The following is a 19,190-nucleotide window of genomic DNA, read 5'->3' on the forward strand; positions in this document are numbered from 1 at the left end:
TCCAGCTATGTCTTCTATGCTGGAAGGAACCTGAAAACTGCTGCGTGTTGTTGTATAACTATTTTTTACTAAGTTTAGGTTTCTTAAACAGGCTGACAACACTAATAAAAACGTAACAGTAAGTGTAGGGCCATCCATAGGAGGCCAGGGCCTTACCAAGGGGATGACATCCAGAAGGAACACGAGCAGGGTGCAGAGCTCCGAGACCGTGGGCGGAGGGCTGATGCTGTTCCCAATGGCGTGACTCCGCTTTGTTGGTCTACGGCAGTGCCAGGAGAGAAAAACAGATCAATTCTCTCTCATACAATAATTTCAAGCATTTAATTTTCAATGAAACTACTTATTCTGCTTCAAATATAAGGAAAGACAGCTTCACTAAGCTTTGGTGCTCCGAACCTAATATAGAAGTAAAAAATAAGTAGTGTCTTGAATCTGTTGCCTCTTAAACGGGTTCACTCTGACATGAACTTCATCAATTCAGATGAGGGTGGTGCATGTCCACGTGGGACCCACACCCAGCAGATCTGGAGCGCCGGCACTGGCAACCATTCCAGGCCGCCGACCCAGACCAGAGGCCTGTTCCCAGGGGAGGAGCCTGCTAGAGCAGGCGCAGGCTGCACACCCGTCAGCTCTCTGAAGGAGCAATCTGAGACGGGCTCCATGAGACACCAGAGCTCATCCACATGGGCTGCCCGGACTCTCCAGCTTCCCTAGAGAGGCGTAACTCCACGGCTCAGTGCTGCTGGTGGCAGCGTAACTTACACCTAAACTGAGCACTTCGTTTTAAAAGAATAGGCAACTGGCCTGACCAGGTGGTGGCGCAGTGAATACAGCATCGAACTGGGATGTGGAGGACCCAGGTTTGAGACTCTGAGGTCGCCAACTTGAGCACGGGCTTATCTAGTTTGAGCAAAGCTAACCAGCTTGGACCCAAGGTTGCTGGCTCGAGCAAGGGGTCACTTGGTCTGCTGAAGGCCCACAGTCAAGGCACATATGAGAAAGCAATCAATGAACAACTAAGGTGTTGCAACGAAAAACTAATGATTGATGCTTCTCATCTCTCCATTCCTGTCTGTCTGTCCCTATTTATCCATCTCTCTGACTCTCTCTCTGTCCCTGTCAAAAAAAAAAAAAAAAGAATAGGCAATTGGTTAAACATAAGTGACAAAGAATATATTAGTCCTCAAAACAGAGTAATTTTTGGTTCATCTAGTGTTGGGAAAATAGCTGTATTACGCTTGCTTGCTTGTACTTTGCCTGATTAGTACATGAGCTCATGGCAACGCCACGTGTGTACAGTCTATGTAAGGCTACGGGTGCTTGCCCTTAGGGCGAATGTCGGATTGCCTGCCCGCCACTGTAAAGGACTATCTTTTTACTGTTCATTCACCTGAGAGGTGGCTTTCTCTGCCTGTTTGCTCGTCCGCCATTGCGAGACTCTATTAGAATGGCCCAATGCTTTCCGGCTCCACAGTTTCTCTACTGTCTGCCCAGATCCGATGTGGACCTGCCTGGCCTCAGTCACCGGCCTTACATCTAGCTATCACTGTACAACTCGACCCAAGTTCATTTTCTCCATTGTGAATTATGGCTTCATTACATTGGAGTTTATCAGACCTTGAGAATGATGGAAGAATTGTAAATACACACAGCTTGGTGATTTCACTTCTAGGCATCTGCTCTATAGAAACCTGAGCCTATGTGCACAGGACAAAGGTGGGTACCACAGTAGCATCTGCACTAAAGAAAATTTCAGAGTTTAACACTGGGATGAATGGAGAAAAATGGTGGGGAGTTAGCACTATCCTGGCAGCCACATTTTATTCCTTTTAAAAAAAAAATCTGAAAAGCAATGGCCAACTGTTCTCTGTAAATTCAGCAATGGGTGTTGTGTCTGACATTCTTCCCTGTCCTTTCTTCTATATCTGAAATGTTTCATAATTTTTTCAAAGAAAGCAGACCCTGTAACTCTGAAATGGAACTAAGCTGACCACAATGTAGCTTCAATAACATGGCCCTGCTGTTGTCCACATCTGGTAGGCAGTTAGACATAAGCAGAGCAAGGATGATGGGCCAGGTACAGAAGGCCACCGGGGTGGAAAGTGCTGGGTGCCTAACAACAGGCAAAACTGAGAAAACAAGAACCTCGCCCCAGGGCAAGCTTTGCCCCATTGGCATGTTGCTGATCATGCAGTTTAGATCCCCCGATTTCATCTCACTGGTCATGTGCTTTGTACCCTTCCCTGACCTTTCCTCCCCTAACATGTTGCTAGTGAGGTGCCTTAGACCCCTTAGAGGGGAAATAAGGGGGCCGGAGAATAGTGCTCAAGCATTAACCCCCAGGGATAACACCTAGGCCTCAGTTGTGTTTCAGCTCCAGGCCCAGAAAAGCAGCAAAACCAGACAAAGGGAAGCCATGGCTGACCTCAGGACCAGCTGCACTGACTAATGACCTGTCCTGGCACTGCATAATCAGTGGAGACCACGACCCTAAAAGGATACACTTGGAGAGCTGATGAATATTCTGTTGAAATCCTCCCCTGGAACCTCCCTAAGCTCTCCACCCTTAAAAGTCCTTAGGATAAGGACTCAGCATGTTCTCCCTTCTGGGAGCAAGCCTGTTCCTTCCCCTTCCTCTTTTTCCTCCTCCTCCTCTTCTTCCCCGAAGCATGTTTTCCTTGACCCTCTCTTTCTCCTAAGCAATAAGGGACCCCACGAGACTTGCAATCTGGGAAACAGTGGGCAGCAGCAGCAGCTTGTCCCAGGCTAACCCCGTGAACCTGTCACGAAGGCCCCCTTTTCTTTGTTGGCTCAGTCCCTTCTGAGTGTATTCCTACATGGCCAGTAAGTTCTTGCTTTACTTGCTGCACAGTCTCCTGACTGAATTCTTTCCTTCAAGAAGACAAGAACTGAGGTCTCATGAGTTCACGGGTAACACATGGATTCATCCAATCACAATGAATGTAACCACCACAGGTCTGAATGCCTGCTGGCGCCTGGCTCTAGAGGCCAGGACAGCGTAGCAGGAGCAGCTAGGACGTCAGGTGTTCCTGGGCTCTAAGTTCAGCTGCCGCTAACAAGCTATGCAATGCCACACAAGGTACTTCCTGTCTCTGGGCTCGGCTTTCTGATATGACAGGAGTGCCCACTTTCTCTGGGCTGTCCTGAAGAGTTGCTGAGTATGGCCTGAAGACTGGAGGACGGCAAAGCTTCCAGGACAGCTGCTGGGAGACAGCTAGCACAGAGCTCTTCAATGGGGCGTGGCAAGGGTGGAGTTATGCTGCCTGGCTCACAGGACAAAGCAGGGCTAAGTGATTAATCACTCCTCAGCAGGGAGGAGGATGTGGAAGGGGCTGGGCGGGAGAACAGGCTATTCCCAGATACACCACCCCCAGAAATTCTGAGCTGGTGCAATTTGCCAGCTTCAAAGTGACATAAAGCTTATTACAGCAGCTTAAAACATTAATGCTTTTATCTGATCAGTTATACCGGATTTCAGTAAGAATCTAAGGAGGCTGATGATTTCAAACACACACTATCCAGTCACAGAGCCACAAAAGCAAGCTTCTCTCAGAGGCCAAGCCTCCGGGAGAACCGTGTGATGGAAGTAGATTTCATCCATGACTAGAAAATGCAGAGGATTTTCTAAAGCTCGACTTTAATAAAGAAGCTCCAGAATTATGTGGCAAAGATTACATGAACTGTGTCATGGCAATGTTCTTTTAAGTTCTATTGTAATTTTAAGTGAATTTTTTCCAATCATGTAGTCAGCATCCAGCTAGCCAGTACATGTAATCTGACCACAATAAGCAGCTACAAAACAATGAAACCCTCTAATTCTTCCTAAATGTTCATTATCCTGACCTGGATACTCACCTAAAGCAATCCTCAAAACACCTTGTCATATAATCCCAGAGAAAGTCTGTGCTCAGGGAAGTGATCAGCAAATTCACCGTTTTAACAATCTCAGAAGCATTTCTGTTTTCTTTTATTGCACTGTAAAGGAAGAGAGATATTTGTAAATACATCTACAAAAACCCTGTATGACAAGAAAATCATGTTTGAATAATTCATTTTACCATTTATAACTTATTTCATCCTGGCCAGTTGGCTCAGTGGTAGAGCGCTGGCCCAGCATGTGGATGTTCTGGGTTTGATTCCTGGTCAGGGCACACAGGAGAAGCACCCATTTGCTTCCCTCTCCCTCTCCCTCTCTTCCTCTCGCTACACCCCTCTCCCTCTCCCTACACTCCTCTCCCTCTCGCTTCTTCTTCCCCTCCTGCAGCAATGGCTCAATTGGAGTGAGGTGGCCCTGGGCACTGAGGATGGCTCCATGGCCACTGCCTCAGGCACTAAGAAGAGCTCAGTTGCTAAGCAACAGAGCAATGCCCCAGAGGGGCAGAGCATGGTCACCTAGTGGGCTTGCCAGGTGGATCCTGATCAAGGCACATGTGGGAGTCTGCCTCTCTGCCTGCCTTCCTTCCATTGAATAAAAAAACAAAACATACCTTTTTTCTAGAGAGACTGGCAAACTCAGTTAAAGATAAAAATATCACCATTTTTAAATTTTTTTTTTTTTGTATTTTTCTGAAGCTGGAAACGGGGAGAGACAGACAGACTCCCGCATGCGCCCGACCGGGATCCACCCGGCACGCCCACCAGGGGCGATGCTCTGCCCACCAGGGGGCGATGCTCTGCCCCTCCGGGGCATCGCTCTGCCGCAACCAGAGCCACTCTAGCGCCTGGGGCAGAGGCCAAGGAGCCATCCCCAGCGCCCGGGCCATCTTTGCTCCAATGGAGCCTCGGCTGCGGGAGGGGAAGAGAGAGACAGAGAGGAAGGAGAGGGGGAGGGGTGGAGAAGCAGATGGACGCTTCTCCTGTGTGCCCTGGCCGGGAATCGAACCCAGGACTTCTGCACGCCAGGCCGACGCTCTACCACTGAGCCAACCGGCCAGGGCCTATCACCATTTTTAAATAGGAGTATGCATGTCATCCTAAACACTATGTTGATACATCTTCTTAGAAATAAGCTTAAGAACTGTAGTAAAAAGAATGTGATATAGGCCTTGGCCAGTTGGCTCAGAGGTAGAGTGTTGGCCCAGTGTGTGGAAGTCCCGGGTTCGATTCCGGCCAGGGCACACAGGAGAAGTGCCCATCTGCTTCTCCACCCTTCCCCCTCTCCTTCCTCTCTCTCTCTCTCTCTTTCTCTCTCTCTCTCTCTCTTCCCCTCGGTCTGCTGAAGGCCCACGATTAAGGCACATATGAGAAAGCAATCAATGAACAACTAAGGTGTCGCAACGAAAAACTGATGATTGATGCTTCTTGTCTCTCTCCATTCCTGTCTGTCTGTCCCTATCTATCCCTCTGACTCTCTCTCTGTCCCTGTTAAAAAAAAAAAAGAAGACAGGCATCTCTTTCTCTTTTACACACACACACACACACACACACACACACACACTGAAAATCTAGAAAGAAATATCTTTATTCTTGATACCTTCAAATATTGGTATATTCTAAAATCAGCATGTACTGTTTTCTTATTCAGAAAAACATACTACTTGGGGAGAAAAAAAGCAAACACTAAGAATTCTTGGTACACTTATAATTAATAAACCAGAAAAATTTTCCAAGTAATTTTTTTCTTCTTTTAAAATTTTATTTATTGAATTTAGAGAGAGAGGAAGGGAGGGATGGAGGAGAGAGAGATACATCAATCCATTGTTCCACCCATCCATGTATTCATCAGTTGACTGTTGTACATGCCCTGACCTGGGATTGAACTCACAACTTTGGCATATCAGGACGATGCTCTAACCAATAGAGCTACCCAGCCAGGGCCTTCCAACTGATTTAAAATTTCAATATACCCAATGTCAAAGAAATTATATCAAGAGAAAAGTAACAAGAAAGAGGTTGTACTATCTTAAAAAGAACAAAACAAACCATAGGGCTGATAGATAACTAGACACTTTAAGTCAACATTCTGCCTCCCAAACCCCACTACCCCTTGCCCTAAGGGTCCTGGGTGTCCTCAGGATTTGACACCGCACCCACCCACTCATCTTCTGATGACTGATGTCCCCTGGCTCCACTTCCTGACCCCCCACACACACCTGCCCTCCTCCCTCTAACTCACTACTTGAGTAATCTAGATTCAACTGCCTCTGTTGAACAACTTTTCATACTTGATCAATAGATATGGTTTGTACTTCCCAAGCTAGGGCAGAGACTAGATCAAACTCCTTTTAAACCAGTGTTTTTCATTTTTACACTTGGGGACTAGTGAAATAGGAGAATGATTTCAGGGATCACTAAGGCAAATATCATCCTGAGCATAAACAAATTCAACCAAGATAATTGGGTCTATAATCTTCACACATCAGGATGGTTAACTCTTTCATGGACCAGCATGAAATTTCAGGCAGACCAGTCCGCAGACTAGTGGTTGAAAAAACAGTTTTAATCTCTTCACAATATTAAGCAGGGAACAGTCTGTTCACGGAAATAACCTGTGCTGCTTCTACACATTCCTAGCACTTCATAATTTCTGGTAAATGATGGAAGGGAGAAATTCATGGCATTAGGGAAGGGAAGAAACAGAGGCCAAACCCAGACCTTATCAGCGAATTTCCACTCTGTGTGTAGCTCAGCTGAAGGCCAGCGCCGAGGGCATCTCTGCAATAGTAATAAAAGGCCCGGATGACTTCGAGAAACAAATTCCCAACCACCTGAGGCCCTGTGATGAAAAAGAAAATGACCAGACAGAGATTAACAATCCGCTTTTAAATCAGTAAATGGCATACACATGAAATGTATGGAGTGACTCTGCATACCTAGAGACAATTTATACAGTCTAAAATGCACAGAAACATATCAAATTACAGCAATGACAACTTTAGCTGGGGATTAACATCCCTGAAAATCGCTGGTATTTTTGTAGAGATTACTATGTGCTGGACACTGTTGTAAGCATTTTGTATCTATTAACTTGTTTAATCCTCACAGCAGCCACACAACCAGGTACTACACGGCTGTCCTGGAAACAGACAAGGGACTGAGGCAGAAGTTAAGTCACTTCAACCAGACTCTACTGCGTGGAGCCGGACGTATGCACAACGTTCCTGTGCTCTTTTATTTATTCATTTGTTTTTTAATGTCTATAGGATTTATTGGGGCAACACTGGTTAAGTATGCTTTAACTATGCATAAACTGCTAGGCCAGAAATAGTACTCAATATAAACACAACTCGGGATTCTCTTAGTCATGAGCTAAAACACCACACAGGAAAACACCAGTCCTAAAAAGCTTATAAAGGCGGCAGGAAGAACCGAACAGGCCACGCGCCAGAGATGCATGTGGTCAGTGAGGCAACTGCAAGGCGGAAGGACATTTCTGCTGCACAAGCAGCAGCTGGCAGGCAGCAAAGGGAAGGACTCTCACCCACATGCACAGAAGAGTGAGAACAGGATCCAGTTAGAGAGAAGGAGAGCTCTGTTAGGGTATCTGTAAAAAGTAATCAGCAGGTTCATCTTTTATCTACAGCATGAGAATGCCGAATACTTTCTACAAGTGAAGGCCAGTGAGTTGCCCCAGTTAGTGGAGGAGAAGAGGAGGCCGTGGCTGAAGCCTTGGAGCGGGAGGACAGACAAGATTGAATGCCCATCCTGTGCTATCTAGTTCTACACCGTCCACTCCCCAGACAACTAAACTGACAAAGAGAGCAAACCAAACGACCGTTATGACTGAGCAGAAGCCTTCCACTCATCCCTTCCAGAAAACACAACCAGGAGCCCAAGTGAATGGCCTTGACATAAAACTCCCATCTCCAAAATGCTAACTTAAGATTTTTTTCTTTGAATGCTTCAAGTTACAAAGCAAGCTCTCAAAACAATTAAATTACATAAGTCATTTTGTGTCTCAGACCAAACCATGGCTTTTCTGAGCTGCAGTCCCTCCACATCAGGAGAAACTACTCCTGGAGCCATTGCTAGCTGACTGAGGGCAGGGAGAGGGAAGGGAGGGGAGAGGGGAGGGGAGGGAAGGGGAGGGGAAAGGGGAGGGGAGAGGGGAGGGGAGAGGGGAGGGAAGGGGAGGGGAGAGGGGAGGGAAGGGGAGAGGGGAGGGGAGGGGAGAGGGGAGGGGAGAGGGGAGGGAAGGGGAGGGGAGGGGAGGGAAAGGGAGAAGGGAGGAGAGGGGAAGGGAGGGAAAAGAAAAAGAAGAGGAGGGGAGGGGGGAGGGAAAAGGAAGGGAAGGGGAAGGGAACCGGAGGGGAGGGGGAGGGAAAAGGAAGGGAAGGGGAAGGGAACCGGAGGGGAGGGGGAGGGAAAAGGAAGGGAAGGGGAAGAGAACCGGAGGGGAGGGGGAGGGGGAGGGAAAAGGAAGGGAAGAGGAAGGGAAGGGGAAGGGAAAGGGAGGGGAAGAATGAGAGGAAAGTCTGCACAAAGCACATGGACCTGTAGGTAGCACTTGAGGGCAAAACGCTTCATGCTTTGACTCTGGACAGCAGCAACTAGAGCAGCCCATGCCACGCGACACAAGTTCATCTGTGCTCCATGAGTAATGTCTCAGGTAATTTATGTCTGAGAGCCATCAGGTAAACAGTAGTGTCTTATCAAGGACAGTGTAGGCTCTGGAGTCCCAGCTCCTGGGTGGTCTCAGGCAAATGACTTAACCTTGTTCAACCTTAGTCTCCCTATCTGTGAAATGGGTATAGCAAAGAAACCCATCTCAGGGCTGTTGGAGGTTTGGAGGTACGTTTGGAGACATACATTAAATGATGCATGCAAATCACTTTGCACAAAGTAACCACTCAAAAAAATGTCAGCCATTATTATTAACAGCAGCGCGAACACACAAGGACCTTCTGACTTGACCAGAAGACTTTTTTCCTTCATACCATTAGAGCAGGGGTCCCCAAACTATGGCCCATGGACCGCATGCGGCCCTCTGAGGCCATTTATCTGGCCCCCGCTGCACTTCCAGAAGGGGCACCTCTTTCATTGGTGGTCAGTGAGAAGAGCATAGTTCCCATTGAAATACTGGTCAGTTTGTTGATTTAAATTTACTTGTTCTTTATTTTAGATATTGTATTTGTTCCTGTTTTGTTTTTTTACTTTAAAATAAGATATGTGCAGTGTGCACAGGGATTTGTTCCTAGTTTTTTTTTATAGTCCGGCCCTCCAACGGTCTGAGGGACAGTGAACTGGCCCCCTGTATAAAAAGTTTGGGGACCCTTGCATTAGAGTTTAGACCATCCCTACCATACCGAGGATGCTCCATGCCTGTCTCACATCCCGAGGCCACAGGGAAAAGGAAACAGCACCAAGAGCGGGCACAGCAAACAGGGCGGGCACATCCGAGCACTCGGACGACGCTATCAAGCTGAAATCCATGGAGAATATGAGGCTTTTCTTCTCCATTATGGCGTTAAGATTGTACAGTGAATGGAAACTGCAGCATATTTCTTTACAGCAAGGAAGAGAGGTCACTTTTCTCAGCCAATGCTCACAGGACCACAGTGTGTAAGAGGCCCTTTAGAAGCCAAGCCCAGTTCACCCCTTTCATCTGAGAGGAAAAGAGAGGCTCACAAGACAGAAGCAACTTGCCCAGGGTCAGAAGGCAAAAAGGTGGAGGAGGGTCCCTTGTTTTCTTGAAAATAAAACCAGAGCTCATCTGAAGTCTAACACCCGGTGGAAGAAGCATTCCCACAGGGTCAGCACTGTGTGTGCTCTGCAGTGCTCCCCCACCCTGTGCCGCCACGCCCAAGAGGAGGTCAAAGCTGTTTCCTAACAACAATGGTCACAGCTTTTAAGTGGTGCCCAGATAGGATAACTCAGTGGTTAACAAACCGCGGCTTGCAAGCCACATGCAGCTCTTTGGCCCCTTGAGTGTGGTTCTTCCACAAAGGGTACTCCACCCTAATTAAGTTAATAACAATGTACCTACCTATATAGTTTAAGTTTAAAAAATTTGGCTCTCAAAAGAAATCTCAATTGTTGTACTGTTGATATTTGGCTCTGTTGACTAATGAGTCTGCCAACCACTGGGATAACTGAACTACATAACATGACTAAAGCACTTTGAGATTGTGAAATACCAAAGGTTAAATTATCTTTAAAATAATGTGCTATCTCACCACGTTTTAATTATCTAAAAATGGGTGAACTGTACAGCACACACTACATAACAGGGTTTCTAACAGTACCTGTTATCCATACTGGCACATGATGTGTAACAGGGTTTCTAACAGTAGGTGTTATTATATGGCACACAGCATGTAAGTGTTACTTTTTTTTTATTCAGTGAGAGGCAGGAGGCAATGACAGACCCTCCCCCCCCATGCGCTCTGACTGGGATCCACCCAGCAATCCTATACCATGCCATGCTCTGCCCAGCTGAGCCACAGCTCCATTGCTCAGCAACTGAGCTATTTTAGCACCGAGTCTGAGGCCATGGAGCCATCCTCAGTGCCCGGGGCCAACTTTGCTTGAACCATTCGAGCCATGGTTGTGGGAGAGGAGGGAGGGAAGGGGGGAAGAGAAGCAGATCGTCACGACTCCTGTGTGCCCTGACTGTGAATTGAACCCAGGACTTCCACATGCTGGGCTGATGCTCTACTGCTGAGCCAACTGGCCAGGGTCAAAACAAGATGCCAGAGTAGGGACAAGAACTGGATCCTCAAATTAAAAGTCTGATGTTCTACCAACTGAGCTATCCAGGCTAGGGTTTCTAACAGTACCTATTTCTGGCTTGTCCAGCAGACTGGTGAGGATGCGGAAGGGCCTCAGGTATGCGTAGTGGCGTTCCTCTACGTCAGCATCTGAGAACTCCTGGTGCAACAGCTCAGCCAGACCCTATTTTTTAAAAAGCCACATTAGGAGATTGTAATAGTGAAGTATGACAGTGCTAGCTGTTCTCCGGGACAGAAAGGAAAGCAAGTGCACAGCACTAAGTGAGCACACGGACTTTTCCTAACCGTGCACGAAGCAACGTGCCCTGTGTCTACTCTGAGGTCCCACAGAAAATGACACTGAAGCATATGATCAGGATTTGGGGTCAACTTTCCAGAAATGCTCCTTTACCTCAACTAAAAGATCCTTGGAATATTTTTCAAAAAAATATGAGGACTGGTCTTCATAAGAATTGGAGAGTTCAGATTCTGGCACAATGGTGTTTCCTTTGATATCTGAACCTATAAAAGAATAAGCAACATGAGCTGTAAAGAGAGCTGTACTGATAAAGTGCATCAAACTGTGCAAAGGCCTCTTCATGACAGAGTGTTTCTAAAAATGTAATTCCTCTGACAAAAAACAAAATCAGATAGAGCAAGACCAAGGCACAGCTCTTCCACTCTTCCGACATGCTCAGGATCAGACAGACAGAACACCTCAACACCGAGTTAGTCTGTCTCAGAAGTCAGCCCAAGCGTCTGACAGGTGGGATGGCCAGGATCTAATGGAGTAAGTATCATTTTGAAAATACCAGTGTATACTTGTACAGCGTTACTTGAACGCAAGACATTCCCATCTGTACGTCCTTATTTTGAATCCTGGGCAAGTCTGTGAGGTCCTCAGGGTGAGGAACAGCCTTCACATGGTACAAGCCAGGGGCCTGAGACTCCTGGGGCTGCGGCTAAAGTGGTTGGAGCCAGCATTGAGCCCGGACCCCAGGTCCTCTCTGTGCACAGCAGGACAAGCCCCAAGAGGGAGCTACACATGGAACAAAATCATCCTTTTGATAAAAAGGCTTGAAATCCTTGATGAGCTTCCATGCAATGACTTCCAGGGGGAGAGAGGGAAGAAAGGACTTCCTGACTTTGGTGTGATAAGTACTGTGTGTTGGGGGTTTAAAAAAGCTGTGAAGCACAGAGGCTTTTTTTTTTTTTTTTTGTATTTTTCTGAAGCTGGAAACTGGGAGAGACAGTCAGACAGACTCCCGCATGCGCCCGACCGGGATCCACCCGGCACGCCCACCAGGGGGCGATGCTCTGCCCCTCCGGGGCGTTGCTCTGCCGTGACCAGAGCCACTCTAGCGCCTGGGGTAGAGGCCAAGGAGCCATCCCCAGCGCCCAGGCCATCCTTGCTCCAATGGAGCCTTGGCTGCGGGAGGAGAAGAGAGAGACAGAGAGGAAGGAGGAGGGGTGGAGAAGCAAATGGGCGCTTCTCCCATGTGCCCTGGCCGGGAATCGAACCCGGGTCCCCCACACGCCAGGCCAACGCTCTACCGCTGAGCCAACCGGCCAGGGCCCACAGAGGCTTTTTAGGGCAGTGAAACTACTCTAAAAACACTGGTGGACACATGTCATTATACATTTGTCTAAGCCCACCAAATGCACTACAGCCCGAGTAGCCCTAATGGAAGCTGTCGGCTCTGGGGGTGACAGATGCTGATGGAGGCTCATGGACAGTAACAAGTGCACCACCCAGGGGGCATGCTGACGACAGGAGGCTGTGCCTGTGCAGGGGGTGTACAGGAACGTCCGTGCCTTTCACTTAATTTTGCAGTGAGCCTAAAACTGTTCTAGAAAAAATAGTCTTGAAACAAATAAAGGTGTAGAGTCCTTTCACAGTTGCTTTGCATACCATCTTTCCATAGGTACACAAATACAGGAATTTTAAAACTCAAAAAGTGCTACGCTTCCAGCCTCTGACTTCCTGGACTTTGTCCCTGGTGAAGCTTTCGAACTCAGAGCCAGGGGTTCTCTTCCTACAAGTTTACAGGCTGTAAAACACAAAACTCACAGTCACAGAGACACACGCCCTGGGTTCTCATGCTCTCCCCGAGATACCCAAATATGACCCAAGCATCGCAATGCCTCACACCACCCATCCGCACACAACATTTTACACACAGGCCGTGTGTGCAGGTACCCCCCCCCCAATCCTGTGAAACCTCTCCATGGCAACTGGCTTCTACCTGAATACGGTTTGGCTGCGTTTTTAGTGGTATTTCAAGCTTCTTAAAATGAGATCCAGTTAGCATTTTCAAAATTTTCCTTTATTGTTTCCTTGTTTTTAAAGTAATAACTTCAAAATAACCAGAGCTGCGGTGTGGGCAGCAGAGCCCAGTGGCACAGAGCCATGTGCATCGTGTTGTCTCCACAAGTCAGGACTCAGACATGCGCCACTGAGAGCAAAATTCACACCAACAATCAGCACTAACTACGAGGTGCCACCTGAACGTCCTGTGAGTGTGTATTTGGCAGTACCTAGTAACCACGCATAAAGCCTCCTGTTTAGAGACATGTCTCTTCTCAGCAAGGTCTGGGTGGCTGCAGAGAGGAGTCGTACGATGTCAGGTCTGAGCAGGGGAATGGCTCTCTCGTCAGGGTCCTACCAGGAGGACAGAGGAGACAGAGGGTCAGTTATTGACTCCCTGACACACTGCCCTTCCTACCCGTCTCCAGAGCTTCCTCTTAAAAAGGCCATTCTCCACAGTGCCCAGGGACATCATCCTCACAAAAGTGAACCAGGACTGTTCTGTGGCTGCAGGCAAACGTTGCTCACCAAGTGGTGCTCACCAAGTGGTGCTCGCCTCCCCAGAAGGGCACCTGAGGTCTATCCTGCCTGCCCGCCCCCTTGGGAAACACCAGTGATCTCCATAAGAACACCAATGACTCACCAGGCAGGTATAAAGTGGGAAGAAGAAGAGGACGATTTCCAGATTATTTCTTTGCACCAGAACATTGGAATCCAATAGTGATGCACATAAAGCCTTTACCTATAAATGACAAATGACATGAACATTTCACACCCAAGACTTTAACATCACTTGCAGGCTACCGTTCAGTCATAATAATGAGAGTAACTTTTCTGGGGAACTTGGAACTGCCGTGTTAAGTCATGAGAACAGAACAATAGATACATGAGTGGGAAACCCAGGTTCCAGGTCCAGAAACGAGGGGCTCTGGCATCAGGTTTTGGTCAGCTGCCACCCCACATTTTTGTCTCGGAGCCAGAGGGCTTTGGACTTGATGGTTGGGTTCTGAGACCCCAAATTCTGTGATTCCAGAAAGGAATGTCTGTAAGTTCCAACAGAAACTTTTGGCTAAACACACTCCAAAGACATTCAGTCATATAGACTCCAAACCAAGTTAGGCCCTATTTCAAGTATCTTTTCTGAGCACAGACAGTGGAGTGCAGTTGTGTAACAGATGATGGAAGCTCTAAGACAGCAACAAAAAGCTACGAGGACTCAGAAGAAGAAAGGACGAGACCCTTTCTTTTGAGAAAACGTGGAAGCTTTGTGAAAAAGCTGAACTTCAAGGACACAAAGGATCTCCATCAAGAGCCCTGGAGAAAAGGGACAGAGAGTGAGTGCAGGACTGTGGGAGCAAGGACAGCATCCCAGCCATCTGAGGCCAGGTGGGCAATCCCTCTGGGAGCGGAGGGGGCTGAAGAAGAGAGTAAGGCATCTGGTGGGCTGGGAGCAGACTGTTAAGAATATTCCTGAGTTTGGACTTTAGGCAACAGAATCCAGGTATTTTTCGAGCACAGTGTAGACATGAGGAAAGCTATGCAAATCTTTTAAGCGAAGGGGGGGGGGGGGGTGGAGAATGGGGAGAGGAGAAACCAGTTAGAAATTATGCTATGGAAGCAAGACTTAAGAAGTTGGAGCAGGGCCGTGAAAATGGAAGGAGGAGAGAGAAGTGGTGCTGACAGGGCAGAAGAGCAGGGGACGTATAGATGAGGCTCTCCTGTGTCCTGAGTGCTGTGCAGGTGCTTTTCATCAGTCGCTTCACTTAATCCTCAGACCTATTATCTCCACTTTGCAAAGAGGAATGGACTTGGGTGGTGGGGTAAGTGCACACCAAGTTGCCAACTCCCTTACCGTGGAATTCAATTTCCAACATTGTAAGTTCAAAGCATTAGGTACACCACTAGGTGGCGATAGCAAGCCGTTAAACACACAACTGTGTTTGGAGGGGAAGAGACAAACACCAGGGAAGTTCCGCTTTTTAAGGTCACAAGAACGCGTGTCACTGCCAGGGAAGAGAGCTGTCCTCAAAGGGACAGGGGTCGGACACTCGAGCAATCCCAACAATCTAGGTCTGGGAGCAGCGAGAGGAGAGGATGTGGCTGGAGTGGGACCTAGGCAGTGGCCAGAAGAGGAGGAATCCCAGGTGCAGGCGGTGGTCGGTGTGTCGCAGGGCAGAGGAAGAAAACAGATTTTATAAAGCTGCAGAGTTCCTGTGCAAGGCCTTCCACGTACTGTACATCAAACCGCACTGCTAAGGAGCTGGGGGCCTCCACAGGGCCCTCTTTAGGTATAAACATCAGTTATTTGAACACACAAAATAGTAATGCATGTGTGAAAAACAAACACCACCACCCTGGGCTTCCTTGTGAGTGATGATGCCGCCCCCATACCTGGCTCAGCAGATCATTACACATGCTCTGCCTCCACTTCCCCGCTGCTCCCTGATGTCCCTTTTGCAGCCCAGGGACCAGCTATACTTGCACGCCCCAGTGACCCCCACAGCTCCGGCAAGGAGGTTAGCGCTCACCGCCAGCTGGTAGTCTGTCCCCAACATGTACTTCTGCTCCTTGCCGGGCGAGTCCCTGCTGATGTGGCCCACCACAAAGAGTGAGGCAGGCAGGCGGATGGACGGGTTCGCCAGGACGCTCCCCCAAAGGGCAGCATAAAACACCTCTTTGCCGACCACCAGAGACAGTCTCAGAAGCAGAGCGTCTGTTCTGTGGACGAGAAATGACAGAATTTAAGGGCTGTTTCCACGTGTCCGCGTCTCACTGTGCTGCTCTGTGAATGCTTTGGGAACAGTGAGCTCATGCCCCCTGGCCACGAAACACCATCATCCTCCATTCTGATCTGCTGCCCTGTCTGGTCTTCTGGTGTTTGTCCACCTGTCACTGTCACTAAGATGAAATTTGCCAAAACACATATATCCTGAGAGTTACAGCTTCCTGGCCAACAGGCAGTGTGTGACCGTCTGCGTCACCATATCCTGAGATCCACATCTGCCTCTCACCTTGCCACTGATGGCGCTACTTTACAGGAGGGCTGCCCCACCACCAGGAAGAGGACGAGCATAGCAGCCACTTTATATCAAAGCATAAGGAGTCATTATGTGACCAACTTGAGACTTTACTTACTCCCAATGTGAGACCAGCTAAAAATGTGCCAAATGACAGCTGACTTCAGAAACACGGGGGACAGAATCCGGCTGGGCCTCCCACTCCACTGCAAGTTCCATGAAGCCTGCGATGGTGCTTTCTGTCACTGTGCCCACAGCAGCTCCACACACCGACCCTCACTCCAGGAGGTTTTCCAGCTGAGGCTGACACAAAGTCAGCTCTTATCTTTATCTAGATCTTCCCCATGACACCACATCAACAACTTCAGACGTCCTTTAGGAGAAGCAGGGTCATCAGCGGGTCAGGGCTTGTTCCCCCTGACGCCAGCCCTGCCAGGCCCTTGCTTGGTGCTGTACCTGTGGCTGACTAAAATGTCTTCCCTGTCAACAGTGAGGGCAAAGATGGCAGGCTGGGTGACAGCATCTGCCAGTAAAAGGCCTTCACTTAATGAGGGATCAGACTCAGAATCCTAAAGGGTTTCATTTCTCATATGCTTCCTATTTGCAAAGAAGACCGACACAGTCACAGAAGGACCAGGCCAGTGGAATGCGGTGGTCTGCCTGGGCTTCTGGTGTCTAACTCTCATGTCCACTTCTTGGCTGTGGTCTCCAGGACAAATTTAACTTCTGTGCATGTCAGCTTTCTGCTATGAGACAGGGAAAGATACGGAGATGTTGTGAGAAACATGTGAGTCTTGTGTGAAAACTCAGCCCAGAGACAGAGCCAGGCTCAGGCGACATCACCTACCATTAACTGCTACAGAGGCTCTGTTTGCTGACGTGTCCCCGGCGCCCAGATGAGCATCTGACACACAGCTGGCACTTGAAACTGTCAGACAAATGTCACTCTTCCCTTTATTATAACTCAAACTGTCTTCAGCTTAGTTTTCAACAATCAATTCAGCTTATGCAAAAGCATTTCAGACAAAAGTCTACTACCTTTTCATATTAAAAATGAGTTCTAGCCTGACCAGGTGGTAGCACAGTGGATAGAGTGCTGGACTGGGAGGAACCAGGTTCAAAACCCTGAGTTGACCAGTTTGCATGCAGGCTCATCCGGCTTGAGCACAGGCTCACCAGCTTGAGCACGGGGTCGCTGGCTTGAGCGTAGGATCATAGACATGACCCCATAGTTGCTAGCTTGAGCCCAAAGGTTGCTGGCTTGAGCCCAGGGATGCTGGCTAGAGCAAGGGGTCACTTGCTCCGCTGTAGCCGCCCCCCCATCAAGGCACATATGAGAAAGCAATCAGTGAACAACTAAGGTACCGCAATGAAGAATTGATGCTTTTCATTTCTCTTCCTCCCTGTCTGTCCTTATCTGTCCCTCTCTCTGTTTGTCAGAAAAAAAAATGAGTTTTAATGAGAAGCAATCAATGAACAACTAAAGTAGCACAACTACGAGTTGATGCTTCTCATCTCTCTCCTTTCCTGTCTTTCTCCCTTTCTCACAAGAAAAAAATGAGTTCTAGTTTCCTTAAAACTAGTCTGTGCCCTTTTTTGTCTAATAAAATATTTGTTGCAAATGACACATGGTTTCATTTTCTCAGAAATAAAACAAAGACGAAGAGGCCCAAGTAACAGCCAAGTGTTTAGGAACAGCATGCAGAACGCCATAGCTGAAGGTATACCCTGGACTTCCATCCATGCTGAGCGAACAAGCTATGGCTGCCCGGCTCTGGGCGACACAGCAAAAGCCTAACTTGGGCAGAAACAACACTCAATGGCTGCAGTTCCAGTACACTGGGAAAATGGTCACTGTGCCCCCTGCGCATACAAGACGGTTCTGAGCTAGGAAGAGATTCCTAGAGCAGCAAATTAATTTAGGAAGCCCCGCAGTGCTCCTCTCCCTGGGACCCCTCTCACTAGACTGACTCTGAGATAAAACCCGTCATAAACACTACAGTGCACATGCTATTACATCCTCCTTTGCTCACAACAACATATTCCCAAAATATGTTCCACGGAACACTGGCCACTTGAGCTGACCCACATAAGAGGGGTTCTTCTATCGCAAAGCCTAGGAAATGCCACATATGCTATTCCTTATTCAATATTCAGAGAATACCAGATAGTTCTCTTTATTAAATAAATGCAGCTTTAGGTCTCATTTTATTCTGAAAAAATTAATGGGTATTAAAATTTTAAGTGATGCTCCAGTTCCCCTCCAAAAAAACCTGGCAATTCCGACAACGTTGCAATAGAGAGTGGAGTAAAGCTGCGAGATAACTGGGGTTAACGGCTAAGTAATCTGCTAAATAAGAACTACTCTTATCACCATCTCAATTGTGAAACTCTAAAATGATCATGAACAGTTTAGAGCCCAGAACTCTAACCTTCTCTATTCAAAACCAATCAACAACCAAACACCAAACCAAACCAAATCCACTATTCCCAGCCTTCCTCACGCGTCCTGGCTGCTGAGCTCTGTGCTTCCTGCAAACACAAGCTCATTCGACGCCACCAACATTCTTCTCAGCGCAGCTGAGACAAAGGAAATGTGGCACCGTGTGCCGTTGCCACAACCTTGGATGGGTAGCCACCTTGCCAAATGGCCAGCCATAGAAAACAGAGCTGTCACAACATCAAACAGGTGGAATGGTGACAGCAGCATCCTGGTTGCCACTCAAGTCAGATGTTGTATCTGACAAGGGACGAAATATTCTAGAGCCAGCAAAACTCACCACAGTGCCTGGGATCAATAGCAAAAGACATCAATAAATATTTTCCATGCCTATTTAAGTCAGGCTCTCTCAGCCTTGACCCTGTGGACACTGGGGCTGGGTAAGTCTTTACTGCAGGATGGCTACCTATAACCCTGGCCTCCACCCACCAGATGCCAAAAGCACCCCTTAGCCCAGGTGTAACAACCAAAAATGTCTCCAGATTTTGCCAAATGTCCCCTAGGGACAAAAGTCACCAGGTTAGGAACCACTGATGTAAATGAAAATACCAGGTGAGCCCATTTTGCTTGCTTACAAACCATTTAACAGCCACCTGTCCTCCAACCTCTAAGAAGAGGATTTGCATATTTTCGCCCAGCTAATCCTGTCCTCTCAGGACAGAAAAACACAGCTATGCAGCTGTTGCGTGGCACTT

General features: G+C 47.9%; 1 protein-coding gene across 5 annotated transcripts in view; it reads right to left on the reverse strand.

The window, feature by feature from the left end:
- The window catches only part of DOP1B (DOP1 leucine zipper like protein B), a 98,923-nt gene that overhangs the window by 50,867 nt on the left and 28,866 nt on the right, over positions 1-19,190 (reverse strand). For all 5 annotated transcript variants that reach the window (XM_066370248.1, XM_066370247.1, XM_066370245.1 and 2 more), the window contains 8 exons: positions 15,507-15,696; positions 13,622-13,720; positions 13,209-13,332; positions 11,083-11,192; positions 10,740-10,854; positions 6,616-6,736; positions 3,877-3,996; positions 157-259 (listed from right to left, as the gene is read on the reverse strand). In XM_066370248.1, coding sequence (XP_066226345.1) covers positions 157-259; positions 3,877-3,996; positions 6,616-6,736; positions 10,740-10,854; positions 11,083-11,192; positions 13,209-13,332; positions 13,622-13,720; positions 15,507-15,696 — 982 coding nt within the window. The remainder of the gene's footprint in view (positions 1-156; positions 260-3,876; positions 3,997-6,615; positions 6,737-10,739; positions 10,855-11,082; positions 11,193-13,208; positions 13,333-13,621; positions 13,721-15,506; positions 15,697-19,190) is intronic.

The sequence above is a fragment of the Saccopteryx leptura genome, chromosome 2 (genome assembly GCF_036850995.1).
Source record: "Saccopteryx leptura isolate mSacLep1 chromosome 2, mSacLep1_pri_phased_curated, whole genome shotgun sequence".
Classification (NCBI taxonomy): domain Eukaryota; kingdom Metazoa; phylum Chordata; class Mammalia; order Chiroptera; family Emballonuridae; genus Saccopteryx; species Saccopteryx leptura.